Source organism: Liolophura sinensis, chromosome 6 (genome assembly GCF_032854445.1).
Source record: "Liolophura sinensis isolate JHLJ2023 chromosome 6, CUHK_Ljap_v2, whole genome shotgun sequence".
Taxonomy (NCBI): domain Eukaryota; kingdom Metazoa; phylum Mollusca; class Polyplacophora; order Chitonida; family Chitonidae; genus Liolophura; species Liolophura sinensis.
Window position 1 is genome coordinate 65,633,546 of NC_088300.1, and position 17,209 is coordinate 65,650,754.

General features: G+C 37.2%; 2 protein-coding genes across 2 annotated transcripts; one reads left to right on the top strand and one right to left on the bottom strand.

The window, feature by feature from the left end:
- Positions 1–3,164: 3,164 nt before the first annotated feature.
- Positions 3,165–7,707, bottom strand: LOC135468683 (complex I intermediate-associated protein 30, mitochondrial-like). Its single transcript, XM_064747067.1, is given in 5 exon segments — positions 3,165–3,660; positions 4,211–4,258; positions 4,260–4,397; positions 6,032–6,547; positions 7,661–7,707. Coding segments are annotated over 4 exon segments (894 nt in total). The 5' UTR covers positions 6,515–6,547; positions 7,661–7,707; the 3' UTR covers positions 3,165–3,435.
- A 287-nt stretch (positions 7,708–7,994) lies between these two features.
- On the top strand, positions 7,995–16,474 carry LOC135466799 (calcineurin B homologous protein 1-like). Its single transcript, XM_064744491.1, has 6 exons — positions 7,995–8,224; positions 10,059–10,131; positions 11,369–11,449; positions 12,490–12,602; positions 13,076–13,260; positions 14,056–16,474. The coding sequence occupies exons 1-6, from the start codon at positions 8,155–8,157 to the stop codon at positions 14,107–14,109; spliced, it is 576 nt and encodes a 191-aa protein (XP_064600561.1). The 5' UTR covers positions 7,995–8,154; the 3' UTR covers positions 14,110–16,474.
- Positions 16,475–17,209: the final 735 nt, after the last annotated feature.

Sequence of the window (17,209 nt, forward strand, 5' to 3'; positions counted from 1 at the left end):
TAGTACACGGACCCTATCTGTGGAATTTTGTGTATATTTCGTCATACACTCAGTTACACTGTGCATTTTCCCTCTTGTGAATTTGCCTCTGAGCATTTATGCCTGTGTGGTATATATTGTGGAATATATGCGTCCGTTTGGACTTGACACCGTAAGTACTTTAGTATTTGTATAGATACTGCTATCCTTTCTTGTTAAACTTAAGTACTTTAGTATTTGTATAAGTCTTATTATCTGTTCTTGTTAAGCTAATAAATTGTTGTAAAATAAAATCTGCTGGTTTTGGTTACTTTTTGTGCGGCTAAACTGTCCTGTATTTCGAACAAGCCATCTCTTTATAATACAGACAGTTTGGGTCGTAACACTATCAATACACGACCTCTGAGCATACTGTGCATCATTTTTGGCTTCCTCTCCGGCTGTACGTGGAAAGTTCTTCCAGCAACCTGCGGATGGTCGTCAGTTTCCCCCGGATTCCTCCCACCATGCTGCTGGCCGCCATCATCCAGTGCTTACTAAATCAGAGTAATGGCCTTAGAGATTAGCATCACCGGTATCCATTGAAAAAGAAATGCTTGCGTGTCCACACAAGCCCATCGGCAGAGTGGAGTCACACGTATTGAAAGGGGCAATCGTGCTTGGTTTTGGTAGACTACCGATACTGAGTGGGGCGTTCAGTGCTTAACTGCTCTCTTTGGCATGGTATTGCAGAGAAGCAACAAAATAAATAAGTTGGAAATAAGATCGGTCAGGTTCACCCAGAGGCAAGAATGAATAATACGCATGACCGAAATAATCTCATAAGCGATGTGAAAACAAAAGCCAACAAATCTCCGGGAAACAGGCTCCATACCGTCACTGCTAGGCACAATTTGAGGTATCGGGTATATGCTCAAATATTAGTCAGTTTTAATATTTATTTGTTGTTCTTTAACGCCTAACTGAATAATTTTTCTCTCATAACTGTAGAGGTGACGAAACACCGACGGCTACCTTTGGCGATTTGCTGGCTAACAAGGCCAAAAGCACATGCGACGAATATGTCAAAATGGTGGAAGTAAAGTGGTCTTATACATGAGCACACCGCCGGCTGCTTATTCCATTTTCACCCACGCCAAGAGTACAACGAATTAGGAAATCAGAAAATTGCATGTCCAAAAATGGGACTGAACCTTCGTAGGCCTCGTGTGATCTTTCGATTGGAAGGTATGCACCTTCACCACAGGATCTCTGAATTAATCCATGAACCCAAATCTGATTAAAATCAGATCGTATGTATATCGCTTCGCTAAAAACACCTTGCTATCGAAACGATCTACATACGATCTGACTTTAATCAGATTGTCCCTGAGCCAGAACTCTACAATGTATGCACTACACGCGTTAGGTATCTAATGGAGATTGCGGTATTCACATTCACTACGTATTTTCACAACTTTCGAACTTTCCAACGAGTAACATGTTAAATTAGGGGAAAACAGACTGTCTTCAGTGAACTGCATATAAGACTACACAAAACGCCGTCGCCTTCTTCTTGTCATAAATCAGGGGAATCTTGAGGGGAGTTCCTACTTCGAGAATGGGACTGCACCAATATGTCGGCTGTTCAGGCATTCACTAAACAAAACTTTTCTTTATATTTTCAAGGCAAAACTCATTTTCAACATACTAACTAATTTTGATCGCAATTCCTTTGAAAATACTAATATTGCTGAATTCCCAAATCACACAAAAACATCAATGTGCCATGTAACTCAGATAAGAAACGATCAAGTCTGTCTCCTCAGTGGGACTTGTTAGCTGCTGATCATTGCCCTACACTCTAACACTCTAAATTTATTTTAACTTGGTCTTTCACGTCGTTAACAAAGAATATTTGAATTGCCCTATTTGGCTCAAAATTTTACATGCAAAAAACCTTTTTAGATGAAAAGATAAATTATAATTTTGCCATAGGGTATATTCCTACCTTCAAAATGACCCTCAAAAAAGTTCTGACATGAATAGAACTCCTGGATTCGGGCAAATATTTTGGACGACATTTAATGTCGAATACAGCATAAGCTGTCAGGGTGTAGGAAACTGGAGTGCCCTGATTCTCAAGGTACCCGAAAAAACACTTAACAGCTCAGAGTATTTTACTGTGTTGATGCCCAGAACAAATTTTGTATCCCATGTACATGTAGCACATACAACTGTATTTATTTATTTATTTATTTGATTGGTGTTTTACGTCCAACTCAAGAATATATCACTTATATGAAGGCAGCCAGCATTTTGGTGGAAGGAAACCGGGCAGAGCCCAGGGGAAACCGACAACCATCCACAGGCTGATGGCAGACCTTCACACTTACGGCCGGAGTGGAGGCCAGCATGAGCTGGACTTGAACTTACAGCGACTGCATTAGTGAGAGGCTCATGGGTCATTACAATGTGTTAGCACACTAACCAGCTGAGCCACGGCATACAAGCGTTAGTATCTAGGTAATATCCATGTGTGTTGTTGTTTTAGTTGAGTTCAGTAAATCAGCTAGAATTTCTAAGAATTTTTCAACAAATGCTAAAAGAACTGTGTCCAGTTTCACAAAGATGTCGTACATGTACGATAATCGCACATACAGAATATGGGTAGGGTAACAGTGACGTACAAAATACTGTACAACAAATGTACGATAAAAAAATGTTGTATCTTGCTTTGTTAAACTCAGCCCTGTAGAATAGGAGGGTGATTAGTAGGTGAAAAATAACACGAAAATATACATGATTTACTGTATATCCCATATTATTTATGCTTTTTCGCCAACCTAGTACAACATGGTGATCAGTAGGTGAATAATTCCATGAAGTCCAGAGGAGTTACTGTACATCCACGTATTGTGTATATATTTGGTATCAAACAGATATCTACAGGATTGTTTTGGTGGCCTAATGGTTAGAGCCTCCCCTCAAAGTCAGAAGACCCAGAAATCAAACTCGGGGCGGGTCAGTGGGTCATACTAAAGACTTTAAAAATGGTGCTTGCTGCTGCCTTGCTTGGCTGAGGGGTTAGAGCAAGGAACATGACCAGTGTAAGAATATTGTGACTGGGTGGGGCATCATCTCTGGTGTCTTCGGCATGATATTTCAGTTGTGGCATGGACTCACCCTGCCACAAGAAGACACAGATGCATCTAATGACTCCTCGTCGTCATATAACTGAAAAATTCATAAGTACAACATTTCAACCCCAAGCATACATGCATGCGCATTCATAGATATCTACATGTATTTGCATGCATATCCCACATGTCTGGCAATACTAAATGTAACTCACTTCTAAAATCACATAAAAGCAACACTTATAATAATCACAGACTAAACACACATTGAAGACAATGTTATAGGTGTAAATTTCCTGTACATCTGAAAAAGGTCCACACCTAGGAAGGCTTCCTGTCACGTCCCAACGATAAACGGTGTAACTTCATAACTCTCATAAGCAAACTCTTCATTGTCATTTTCATCAAACATCAGTCCAACATAATCTATTTCTAGCTGAAACGGTCCGTCATTTCCATCGGCTTGCGTTAATCCAAAATATGAGACTTTGTTCAGTCGAATTTGCTCCTGTTTATCCTGTATTCGTCCTTTAGATGCCATGAAGAACTTCGAAAAAGGAATCTGCAAGTACACAATAACAACACAAACAGAACTAAGGTATTTTCTCTCTATTTATTTCATTTGTTTGTTTTGTATGATTATTGTCTTAATGTCACACTCAAGAATTTCCCACTTATACAATGGCAGTCAATTTTATGGTAAGAAAACTGGAACGCTAAGGGTAAACCCCAGACCTCTGGGAAGTATATACTGACAACCATTACCACATGACATACAGGTATGCACACGTATCTATGGAAGACAAGTTATCTTCAATGAACCCCAGTGTGATGATTCTATCTGTTGTTAAGAGCAATGATTAGTTTTGATAATCCTGGGAGTCCTTTTGCAGTATATGTTTGATGTCCCGGATGTATAACAGTGGATGCGCTAAATACAAACTGATATGTATATTAGTCTGTAGAAAACGCCCATTTAAAGTAGACAAAAAACATGTAGTCTAATGTAAAAAAAAAAACACAGGGAAAACTAATGCATTTAATTAATTTTTTAACTTCAACAGAATGATTTTATGATCATAATATGGATATTCTGTACGTTCACTGTTTACCTTGGAGGTTTGCCAATAAGGTCCACCTCTGGTGTACAAGGTGAAGTTTATACTGGTCATGCCAGGTGACATCATAGTAAGTGCTGATGCCAATGGTGAACAGGTAAGGACGTCCATCTCCCCGTACCCTCAAAACAAGGTGGGTGTACCTCGTCCAGTCATACGGCTCTTCTCGTTGGAAAGATTTCTGTACGCAAAAACAAAAATTGCAGATTAAAAAGTATGTCTATTTACCGAAACACATGCATTGATTTAGCTTTGGGTTTGAATTAGAAACACATTTCAGCACACTGTCTCCTTGTAGCAGGTCAATTTAAAGACCAACACATCTATGGTGTTGCTTCACTCAAATGCATGCTGAAGACACCAGACGTGTCACACAGTCACAGTATACTAACATGGGCCTAGCCTCTTCCAACATGTCTAATGAGTCCCAAATATTAAAGTATCAATATTAAATTTTATAATTATGGACCTGAGTCTACCTGGTCTACCAGTGGTAATTTCAAGAGAACACTTAATCTAAAATTTGGATTCTGGACCGGTAGATCCAGGATCAATCCCTGATCGAGTCACACCTAATACTTTAAAAGAGGAAGTTGTAACTTCCTTGCTTGGCATTCAGCATGAAGGGGATAGTGCAACGAATGGTTGACCCGTATCAGTATAATGGCTCGGGCGGGGTGGCTTACTTGCCTTCGGTAAGTCATCTCAGTGAAGCAGCACTAAATAAAAGAGCGGTGGAAATCCGTCCTGCAACAAGGAGGCACATTACACGTACATGCACCCTAAGGATTCCTTTGTCGTCATATGACTGAAAAATTGTTGAGTATGACGTTAAACCCCAAACACTCACTCACTCACTCTAAAATTTGGAGGGTAAATCATATGCTAAAGCATGTGTCATGTATTTAAACAACAAACATCTTCTTGCCATGATAATATGCTGCATTATTGCAGAAGTTGCAAAACTTCCAACCTGTGGCAAGTTACTGACTAGCTTTTCCACTAGTGGCATGTAGATATGCAAAACATATAGGTGGAAGACAAGTTGTCTTCAATGAACGTCAGATTGTACAAACTGCTGCACATGTGTGGTTGGTTGCTTTATGTCACCACAAGCTGTGACAGTGGAGGAAGCAGAGTCTACAAATTCCCTGCCCAACGCCGGTGAAGAAACCCCTAACTCATCTGAACCAGTGATTATTTATCTGATTGTGTTTTATGCCGTACTCAAGAGTATTTCACTTATACAACTGCGGCCAGCATTATTGTGGGAGGAAACCCTGGACACAGTAATTGAAAGGCAAGCATCTTACCAACCAAACCATGACCATTTCAAAAACATGATACTCTGATTTTTGAGTCACAATGCGATACATGACTGAATGTGTAATAGCCAATTCTGCTCAGTCAGAAAAGTTGTAGTTTAGTGTAGTACCTTGCCTGAAATGAGCTCTGCTCTTGCTGTGCAGAGGAGACGGGGATGAAAAAGAAAATAGTGTAAAGACTTTCAGAAAATGGAGAAAACGTGAGTTTATTGGTGGAATTTGTCTATAGGGTATGAAGTGTTTTGAATATAATGTTGAGTACAAGTGACAGTTGTAGATGTAGGCATGGGTTTATTTTCTTCGACAACTATGACAAGTCATTAAAAAGCATGTCATACTCTAACTCTCTTGGCTATGCCACTCGAATCTGTGTTACATATTTGCAACTATTTGCAAACCATGATGGCCCTTTCCCATCAAAACTCATCACAGTCATATTCAGAGCTCAAATTTACCAAACACCACTCTACTCTATATACCTAACACTTACCATATTTTTGGGTGACCTCAGGTGGCAATATCCAGCTTTGTTTACAATGCCGTCCTTGGGTACTTCAGTGCAAATGTTACCCGAGAACAAGGCGTGATTGTGTCTGCTGAGTGACAAGTTAACAGAACTCTTTCCTTCCAGCAGATCCTGGTCACTCGTCACAACCCAAGAATCTAAAGCCTCTTGGGAGTTAAACCTTTCAAAATACTCAAAGTCTTGGTGATAACGAGAGTAAAATCCATCACATCGCAACTTGATCACTATCTCCTCCTTAAATTTATTAAACTCCGGTTTCAGAATTTTGAATCCCTCTTTTAGCATATCCGTCAGTTTCATGGGTTCTTTAGTGTTGTAGCCACCTTTCTTGTCTTGTTCAAAGAATGTGGCTCCGCAGCATGGGATGACAGTTACTCTGTGTTTGACGCAGCATAATGTATTTCTTGCTGCCGACACTCCACGCAGTGACTTGTACATTGCTGCCATGATGGAACAGCTGATCTCCTATTTCAAATGCACCTGTGTGAAGTAAGGAAATAAAACATAATTTTACTTGCAAATTAATAAATATATAATAACGCTCATTGGCCTAATGCAGTGCTTCTTTTAAGATTTTTGGACCAAATGTAAAGTACATGACTGGATTTCTTCTTTTATTTGACTGTTGTTAAAAGCCATAATAAGAATATTTATATTTACCATGGTGGTGATTTTTATGGTTGCGGATATCAATAAGTTCGCTTTCGACCATATCTTGGCTTATACTAAACATAGCCAAATAATGAAAGACTCAAATACACATATATAAATTAAAACCACCAGAAATTAACATTAATCTAATTATGTTCAAACACAATGGCATGGGCTAAAACATGCACATCTCTTTGTATTTCTCCTATACATGATTGTCTGTTGTAACGCAACACTCATGTTTTAATGCAGGGCACCACATTTGAGATTTCTGAAAAAAAAATTATAGTTACTATCATATTAAACAGGTAAAGAAATGTAACCATACACCTTAAACTTTGGATGATTAATTTGAAACTCTTGTTGTCAGAAATTCCCAAAAATGTGGGTAGGGCACCTTAAAAGAATGCACAAGGTTTGTTTTGCGTCATGGTAAGAACGTTCTGCATGTTCATGTCCATGCCATTGTCTTACAAGATAATGCTATATCATTAGAATGAATTTAATTAGCGTAGTCTTGATATGGTCTGTATAAGGCCTATACTGTGTGCTACTGAGGAGTATTTTGATGGGCTTGTTGTGCTGTGTAGAGTAGAGACAAATGAGCAGTCAAAAATATATATTCACATTTTCTGACGAATGTCACATCTCACACTTAAATGTACTACCAGTCTACGTCCATATTTTGTATTTCTGACATTCATTCGGTCGGTAGACCGACAAGGTAAATGTCAGAATGTTAAGTAAACAGAGAGATCATTTGGGTCGCTGAATTAGGAATAACTAGTGCGCCTGGTGTAAACCATCGACTTTTGGCATGTCACGAACAAACTTTCCCATGTGTGACATACAGATATGCACACATAGGCCTATCTTTAACGCACGTTATAAAAGCAGATTTCCTCTGCATATTAGTTGACTCTAAATGTACTGCACGCTTACCAAGTTAACTCACCAAAGCATGAGCTTCCTTTTTCGTAACATGTGAGAGAATATGCATTGGTCGCGTGAAAATCTGAACTATACGTTTTATTCGGACGTCAGCGTCACGTATGAACTCGCGAACAATAAATTAGTAAACGCTTCAACAAAAAAGTTATTGGGCAAAAAATAATTTAGTCTAATAAATGGTGTAAACTACTGTAGACTTTCGCACGCCCCATAAATGTTTATTTTATTTGTTGTTGTTTTTTTTTTTTCAGAATAAATTTAAATGTGACTTTTAGAGTCTAGAGATCGATCTGGGCCGCTAGAAGGCGCTAGGTGATGACAGTTCCGTCTGCAACCGGACAAGAAAGAGGAAGTGTCTAACACATTCTCTCCCCCGTCCTTCTATTTTACAGGTTAGTGTAAAGGTTTTGTGGCGACCGTAAGGGATTGACATCATTTACTGACAAATTAAGGAGATATTTGGAGCCAACTTAATTAGTTTTAAAATGGGTAATCGGGCCGGATCAATTCAACTCCAAGAGGACGAAATCCGGGAAATTCAAGAAGAAACAGGATGTAAGTACTCACCCTTTGTCAGTTTATGTTTTGTAATAAAGTGTTGTGGTCAGTTATGGATATAAAATGCCAATTATTATGTTATGTATGAGGTTGTAAGCTCAGGCACAAGAGAGTTGGTATCTAAAAAATTAAAAGAACTTAATATTTCATTTATGTTACATTAACAGTGGACTTTCAGCTGCTTGACTGCACCGAGTTCACAATGATGTATTCTGTTATTTCAAAAAATTGTTCTGTAAACTGAAAATGAGATACACCCCACACATATGAGTAATATTTGCAGTTCAAAAGAACCTCTGGTGACAAGACAGCGTTTGAGCTCATTATAAAAAAAAATATGGGAAAACTAGCTGAAAATCCTTCATTACTCAAAATTCTACAATGATTACTACATTGTCGAGGTGTGTGAGGATTCCCAGATTTCTGGTACTTTTGGACATCCTGACAGATATTGGATGCAGAGAAGATGGGGACACATGCATGTACTTTCACAACAGTTGTGAAAAGTCATACAAAAGAAACTATTTAAAGTTATATGAAGTTTTGGAGAAACCCCTTCATATTTGGAAACATCAGATTGCTAGAAGTCACTGTCATTAATAATAACCGAAGAAGTATTTACAACAATATTACCTGAAGTACATGCATGTGTAAGTAATCAAACACACATGGGCTAACCTACCAACAACCTGATGGGAAGTTTTTGTTCCTGCAAATCCTACAACAATGAACATAAACCAAGTTACAGAAGAAAACAAACTGAACATATTTCTGGGCATAATCCACACATATTGGGAAAAGGCCAGTGGGCTGACCGTTGGGGAAATTTTAATTTAAACTGCACATTTGGAGGAAAATTGTAGCAGGGATCTGAGTATTTTATGCACTTTACAGTTGACTTGTTGACTTTCCTACATCACATACCTTAAAGGAGAAGAAAACTTAAAAACATGACACTATAGACTGAAAAGAGCACATTTTTTTCTATCTGGTGGTGCCTGCTGCATAATTTTGCGATTTTTCTGATTTTTCCTCGCCATACACGTAAAGCCTGAAAACTTCAAAGCTGGCGTAAATCACTGAGCCCATCGTGTCTTCCATCTTTAAAACCCTGTAATTTATGCTGGGGGTGTGTTTCGTCTCAGTCAATGAGAGTCCTTAAAACTGCCGGCTTGGTTTTGTAAACTCGAAACCTACGTCCAACATTCCGGTTTCCCAATCGTCAAGCGGAAAACAAACTGTACTGTTCGCTACCTTAGGGGAAGAAGAGTTCTACGGGAAATGTATGAACTGCACTTCTCCTCCTAACACAGAAAACTTCAGGACTAGTTCTTAGGCAAAATGGAGTCGCCCACAGCAGATTTTGACGCTGACCTTATTTATAATTTATCAACTTGAGGTACATATTAGAATTATTTTATGGCATACACCTGCATGCATACTTTTTTCAGTGGTATTTGATTCATATTTAAATTTTCTTCCCCTTTAAATAAAAACTTGTGAATGCATAGCTAATTTAACCAAAATCAAGTTCTCAAACCTCTAATTCTCATGTTACACATGCATCTGTCACCGATTGTCCAAACAAGGAAAATGTGTGAATATCTGAAAAGTGTATGTTTTGGGAATCGGAAACCAGTCCACAGTTGTGATATTTGTGGTTGCAAATTGGGATAAAGAATACTGTAGCAGAAGTAGATTATGCCCTGAATACAAATATTATACATGTATATTATTGGTGTGGGTAATATCAGTATGTACTGGTACAGATTTGAACCGTGCATTTGCATGTATATATTTCAGTTGAATTGTAGTCTTCCTTCATTTTCAGTTTCACACAATCAGATTGTACGACTGTACAGTAGATTTACAAGCTTGGATAAGGAAAACAATGGATCACTGAGGTGAGAGTTTTCTTTTCACTTTTATGATGATGGTCACTTACAGGCTGGAGAGCCTGATCTATACAATTTTGAACCTGTCCAAAGGGTTTGGGTGTCAGAAAAATTTTCATATCTTTGAGTGATTTGCATATGCATGTACATGTATAAAAATGGCAAAACAGTTAACTTACGGCTTTATGAATGACAGTGGTGCCCAAACTATTTAACTAGATCAATTCCCGGCCATGGAGATCTCTCCCACTACTAGTGATGTATATCATACTTGTGAAATGCCAGTTGTCTGTACTGAGTCTCATTTAGAATTATGCAGGAATGCATCGATGCCCCAAGAACAGTGAAAGCTGGAGAAATGGGGAATGAACAAAATTCTTAATTCTAGACTAAATTTGATGTTCATCTATAATGTTAATTGTGGAATGGAAAATCCGTGTACAACCCATGCATTGAAATTGTAGGTATATACAATGTATGAAGAAACACACAGAAGCAAAACCTTGATTTCTGGCAAATTCAATAAAATAAATTTGTATATTTGGGTTTTCTGCATCTTCTGTATTTTCGTAATTAAGTTTAGTGAAGAAGTGAAGATGTGTTGATTTAAACCCAGCCTTTTACAGGGAATTGTCACCATTCGTAGGGGCCTCAATGTTGACAATAAGAGATTAATAGTGTGTGTAGAGTTGTTTGTTCAGTCTTACATTCAGCTTCTTTTAACTTCCTTTAATATGGCAGTAAATTTCTTCAGTAAGCTAAAGGTCATTGATTTTCTACAGGCACTGTTCAGCCATTTGAACTAAGAAGAAAAATAAAATTCTGGAGTAAGGCATTGAAAAGCTGTCAGTCAGTGAATGAAGAAATGAATTCTAACTGGTAAATTAAATTGTGCTTAGTGTCAGGCTTTGTAGGTTTATCATGAGCTGGCGAGTTAAACTATCTGTTTTATGCGGAGAATATTATACGTCTCCTTGCCTGGGCCATAACTCACACAGGTTGAAAGATACATTTTAAATTTAGATGAATACATATGTGTGTAAGTACAACAGTTATATTGGTGGGGGGGGGGGGGGACAGTGATGATGAAATTGGTTTTTCATTTTCTATGTTTTTGAAAACTGCATAGTTGTTATTGACATATTCATGTATATAGGTAACTTCTGTAAATTGTTACATTTCCTGGTGTGTCACTCATCAAGACCTATTGTAAATACTAACATTCATTAACTGTGGTTTGTTTCAGTCGTGAGGACTTCCTGCGCATACCTGAGCTAGCCATTAATCCACTTGGGGACAGAATTGTACACGCCTTTTTCAATGAGGGGTAAGAGCTAGAGTGTTACTGTAATCAGCTTTTCAGGCAGTCCTGTACATGTAACAGTTGTGAGGCTAAAACAACATTGGCTCAAGATCCAGGTCGGGCTCCTAACTCAATATTTACTCAGCATAACCCTGCTTTCCTGGCTAAGTCACATCCTGGCCTGATAACTGATTATTGTACCTCACACAGTATACATGTATTCAAAAACATGTACATACAGGAAACTTCCTCACATGCAGGATCTAACTCTAAGTATATTTAAACATTGGCATGCTATAAATTGCCACATAATAGACTGTGACTTTGTGTATTGCAGTGCAGGTTTTAAATGCTGCAGAAAATCTGTAGAAGAATGTAACTTAATTTGTGATGTTTTCCTTCGAAACACAACTGCTTGACAGTCCGTATGTCATGTCCACCCTGGGATTAACATAAAGTTTTTTGTGTATGTGCAGGAGAGTTTAAAAAGTGGGTTGCGCTCTGTTACAACTTTGATCTTTGCCTGTGAATGATGTGTTGTAAAGACTGAACTAAATCCTGCATGAGAGAAGCTTCTTCAAAATTATAACATGACAACTTTTTCATAAACAACTAACAAAGTGGTATCAGCTAATGAATAAAAGCTTGACTTACAATTTGTATAAGTATAATCTTGTTATAAAGCAAAATTTCCTTGTTTCGTCTGTCTGTACGTAGATAAAAATGTATGTTATTGACATTAAAATTTGGATTTTAACAGTAGATGAAATGACGTGAGGACATTTGAGTAATCAGCCTGGTTGATAGTAACATATATGTGGTGGGTCACATCACAGAGCATGATGGAAAAGTACATGTGGCTGAGATATTTGGTTTCTTATAGTTGTGTGAATGTCTGAAGAAAAATCTATGTATATAATAATATCCACAGGCTTGATCATAGTTTAGAAAGTTAGTCAATATTACCACGGTATTCACCATTCAGTACTTTTATCATAATCTGATTCTTTCAGGAATATCTTGTGAGTACACTTGTTCATTGCAGTATATCGTTTCTTTCCTAGAACGGATGATTCTGTGAATTTCCGCCAGTTTTTGAGAGTCTTAGGAAGGTTTCGACCTCTGAAAGCTGCACAGGAAAAGAACAAACTGAACACAAGAGAAGAGAAACTGAAGTGTAAGACATTTTTATTTTTTGCAAAATATTTATTACACAAAAGCATCCAGGAAGACGAACTTTCAGTGTATTTCTAGATATTTTCATGCCTTAATGTTAACTTTGCATACAATACTAACTTTTGATCCAAATTATACATTTTCATAATGTGTTTCTTCATGTTTTGGTGGAACACTGTCTGTGGCTAATTCATTTTTAAGTAAATGTCCTAGACATATCCTTATTATTCAGCACAAGACCTAATATGACTTCTTTAAGAAACATTCAGACATTGATGTAAGATGACTTCCAGATTTTCATGTATAAGATTAGACGCTTTCTGACATTTAACAAGCAAGTCTTTGATAGTGTTGCCAACTAGAAAGTCAGATGCTATCCATACATGTACATGTACAGGCCCTGTGATGGGACACCTAATATGGCAAGTGAAATGTAACACATGTATCATGTATATAGGTCAATATTCTTTCCAGTTGCCTTTAAGATGTATGACTTGGATGGTGATGATAAGATCTCACGTGATGAGCTACTGGCTGTGCTGCACATGATGGTAGGAGCAAACATCTCAGAGGAACAGTTAGGGAGTATCGCTGACAGAACCATCACTGAGGCAGACAAAGATGGAGATCAGCACATCTCATTTGAAGAGTTTGTGTCGGTAGGTTGATATTCTCCATGCTAAGTGTACTAAATCAACGCTCCTCTTTCAATTTTTACAATTGCATGCCCTCAGAATAAAAAATCATAAATTTTAATTTAGTCTAATTGACGCAAACGTCCCATTTTTTTTTTTATACGAAGATCATGCATATGTTTTAACTGAGTGATTCATTATGACATGTAGTAAATAACAAGACCTGGCTCCAGTTTCATGAAGCCCACTTAGCTAAGTAAGCCCTTAATTACCATGACAGTGCATTCGACTATTAAAGGGCTACTTAGCACTAAGTAGGCTTGTATGAAACTGATGCCAGAACTATGTTGGCAAGTACGTTGTACATATATCTGTTCCATCCGGTATATCTAAACTTTCACAGGAATGGCATTGTATATACTTATTGTATTTGGCCTATATTTTGACATGAAATGTACTGTACATGAAATTCACCCATGTTTAAGTTACTCCTTTTGATTGATTCTGAGAGTTCTGTTCATGTGAAAAAGGCATTTTGAGGTGTGTTTGGATGGCAGAATGATATCCTACCAGAGAAATGTAGGTCTAAGAGTGTGAAGTAATGAAATTTATTTCCTTCAAAAATGTACTATTTTGAGCAAATGTTTAGGTCAAATACAGTAATTTCACTTGTAAGTTGCTTTTGTCCTGATATAGTTGTTTTGTGTTGTTGAAATTATCCGTTGTTAAACTTGTTTTGAGGTACCTTTGTCATTTTGTGACATTTGTGATTTTTGTACATTTGAATGTAAATACGCCCCGTTGTATATCTATTTGCAGGCCATGGAACGTGTTGATGTTGAACAGAAAATGAGCATCCGATTCCTCCACTAGCTTGACAGCCACAGGATTTTCAAATACTTTTACTTGGAAAATGTACATGACAATTCTAGATCTACTCATCTATATCATTACTTGACCTAGCACAGACAGGTCTTATAAAGTGTTAAAGTTTAGTGATAAAGAATATTGCTCAGAGATTATATGCTTACCTTGGCCACACACTATCACTTTTCTCTCGCTCTTTCCTTCTTCTTTAGAATCCTCTGAACCATAAAATACTTAGCCTTGTGAATTGAGAGATTACAGAGTAAAACCCGAGAATTATATGATTTGGTGGCTGTTTCATGTGAAACTAAACAGACACGCATAGAATGTGCTGTGCATAGGACTTTATATACCAACCTCATAAGGAATTCTAAGACTGTTATACCACCTGGACATTCATTAATAATGTAATGGAGCACTGGCAGTTGTGCTTCTCTCAGCAGATGCACGAAATAAGGATTTTATTATGAAACATGTTGCATAGATGATGGATATCGTCAACTCTCTGTAACAGACATCCTGTCAAAGCTGCAATGGGATATTCAGTATCAGTAAAAAGACTTAAAATGTACCATTTGGACTTCTACCGGTATCCCATTGGTTTGCTTAAACATATTAATCATAGGGTACCACAGTTTAGGGACACGTATATAAGAAATTTACATACTTGTATGCATTTGGTAACCTGGATTCCATAAATCAGTTACTTGGGAACAGTTAAAGGTAGTGGTACATTTGCATTTACTCACCAAACAATGCTAAATGGCATATGACTTTGGCTGTTATAACATATGTATAGTGTAAAGTTCATGTTTGTAATGGCTTCTTGAGGACTTCTTTAGCCTTGGCAATGTTCTTCCACTGCATGTCAGAATTGTAAATGCAGGTTTAGAATATTCTGAAAAGTATTGCAGAAATTTGATGGTTTAAATCTGCTGTTTAGATCATGTGGGTGGAGGAAACCCTACGACAAAGCGAGTTACACAGTGCTTGCGTGTGAAAGGAATTTACATGTACCAAGCTTTTGTATACACAATTTATCTTATGTGATTGAATATTTTGGTCATATTGAGGATCTGTATTGTTAAAACTGTGCGCAGGTGGGTGTGTGTGTGTGTAGCAAAACTTGTGTTTTACTTTATAGATGTATATTTACAGAAAAACCTATACAGTCTTTGTTGTTAATTAAAAGAATGTCCAGACAATGTGACTCATAAATGCACATGTTAAGTAACCCGATATTACAGACCTAACAATGTTTCACTACCCTAATCCAATAATTTAAGCAAAATTGTCTTAAGTGTTAATATTATCGTCTTTCACAGATATCACTTTGCAATGAAAACTTGTTTCTGATTATCTGATTATCATCTGTCTAAAATACTTCAGCATTGGATTCTTGAGATTGAATCACTTGCATATAAATGTATGTAGTACTAAATGTACGTTACCTGTAATGATAATTACTCCAGCGTATATAAGGTATATCATTACGGTGATATGTAACAGCACATGCACTCTCTTTATATTTGCCTTCAATGTAAACCATAAAAAATAACAAAAACCTGTGAAACGATAATTTGCAGGTACAATTATGTCAGAACTTCATACAGTGTAGATGATCATACAATATAGTGTAGATCTTCATAAGTTAATGCATACACATATATCCTGTTACAACAAGTTTTATCAACAGGAACCAGAAGGCACAGTCTTGAGCAAATGTAAAAATCAACCATTTGGGGGGTGGGGGGGGGGGGGTGTAGTGAATCCATATCCACATTAACTTAGCAAAGTATTATCTTGTTTAAATCGTGTGAGGCAAAAAAAATGTACAAAGGTTGTGAAAAGGAAGTGTATGGGAATGTTTTAGTGGTTTCCAATTGCTCTGTGATATGTGTTGGATGGGTCAAAAATAACTGAGATTGTTGGCTATGTTTGTGTCTATGATGTTTACATAAATCATTATAATGGGTATTTTCTATATATAAAGGTAAGGTTATTTGAAGTAGATTAACTTTAAATGTTTAAACATATTCACTTATCCCTGAACTGTTTTCTTTATGAATAACTACATGAATAATGATGGAATTAATGTTTTCCATCCTACCACCAACACCAGGATGAATCTTTTTCTTGTATGTAAAATTATAGATCAGAAATCAATGTCTGACACAAACTTTTTTATCTTGTTAGCTTGAGCGTGATTTCTGATATTCAGTCCAAAGTCACTTGGTAGATATAGTTGCATGTACTACATGTGATTTGGTGCTACATGTACTGCACAGTTTTGCCATATTATTTTTGTCACTTTACATTCAAGGAGAACATTAATAAAGAACTAGTGTATTGTTAAAATTTCCTTGTTTTTATTTTCTATTGTGGAGTGACACCATTCTGAATTGACATGACTTGAAGCTGTAGCTGTGGCTTCTTTATCAAATATGAGGGACATTGCAAAGTTCAGCACCCAGTGAAAATGGATATAAAATATTTTCTAATCAGCTTGTCAATGGCTGGTCAACTAAGCCAGGATGTAGTTAATGTAATGGGAAATCACGCTTCTCAACGGGAATTTTATTCAGAATGGGAACACGAGCCTATGCGATAACATGCAAATCTAAAACGTGATTTGGCTTTTAATGACTGATACGTCACTAAGTCAGCCTAGATCTGTATTTATTTGGTTGGTGTTGAACACTGCTGAAGAATTTTTAACTTGTGTGATGGCAGTCAAGTTTATGGATGGAGAAAACCAAACCACCACTTTCACTATGTACTTCCTGACTAAAAAGTGCTCAAGTAGTTCAGTGCTGGATGAAGTCATCCGTCAGGGGCGGACCGGCAGCAGTGAGAGGAACACTTTGGCTAAAATGAGTCGGTTTAATACGTGTGTACATAGAATCATTTCTACAATGCCAAGCACTTCATATTTTTATTGCCAAAAGTTTATCATATACTTGAAAACATGCCTTTTGGTTTAAAAATTAAAACCTATAATGCAGCCTGTAAACGGTTTTGCACCACTTGACTCGATTTCCAAGGCTTTTATGGAGTTTTCAGAGCAGTGCAGTGATGTGATGACGTGAACAAATCTTAATAAAGT

What these genes read in the sequence shown, in the direction of transcription:
- LOC135466799 (XM_064744491.1), top strand. Translation starts at nt 8,155, where the DNA reads ATGGGTAATCGGGCCGGATCAATTCAACTCCAAGAGGACGAAATCCGG. An exon ending in CACGCCTTTTTCAATGAGGG is followed by an intron (nt 11,450 to 12,489) that starts GTAAGAGCTAGA and finishes TTTCTTTCCTAG; the next exon opens with AACGGATGATTCTGTGAATT. An exon ending in AAGAGAAGAGAAACTGAAGT is followed by an intron (nt 12,603 to 13,075) that starts GTAAGACATTTT and finishes TATTCTTTCCAG; the next exon opens with TTGCCTTTAAGATGTATGAC.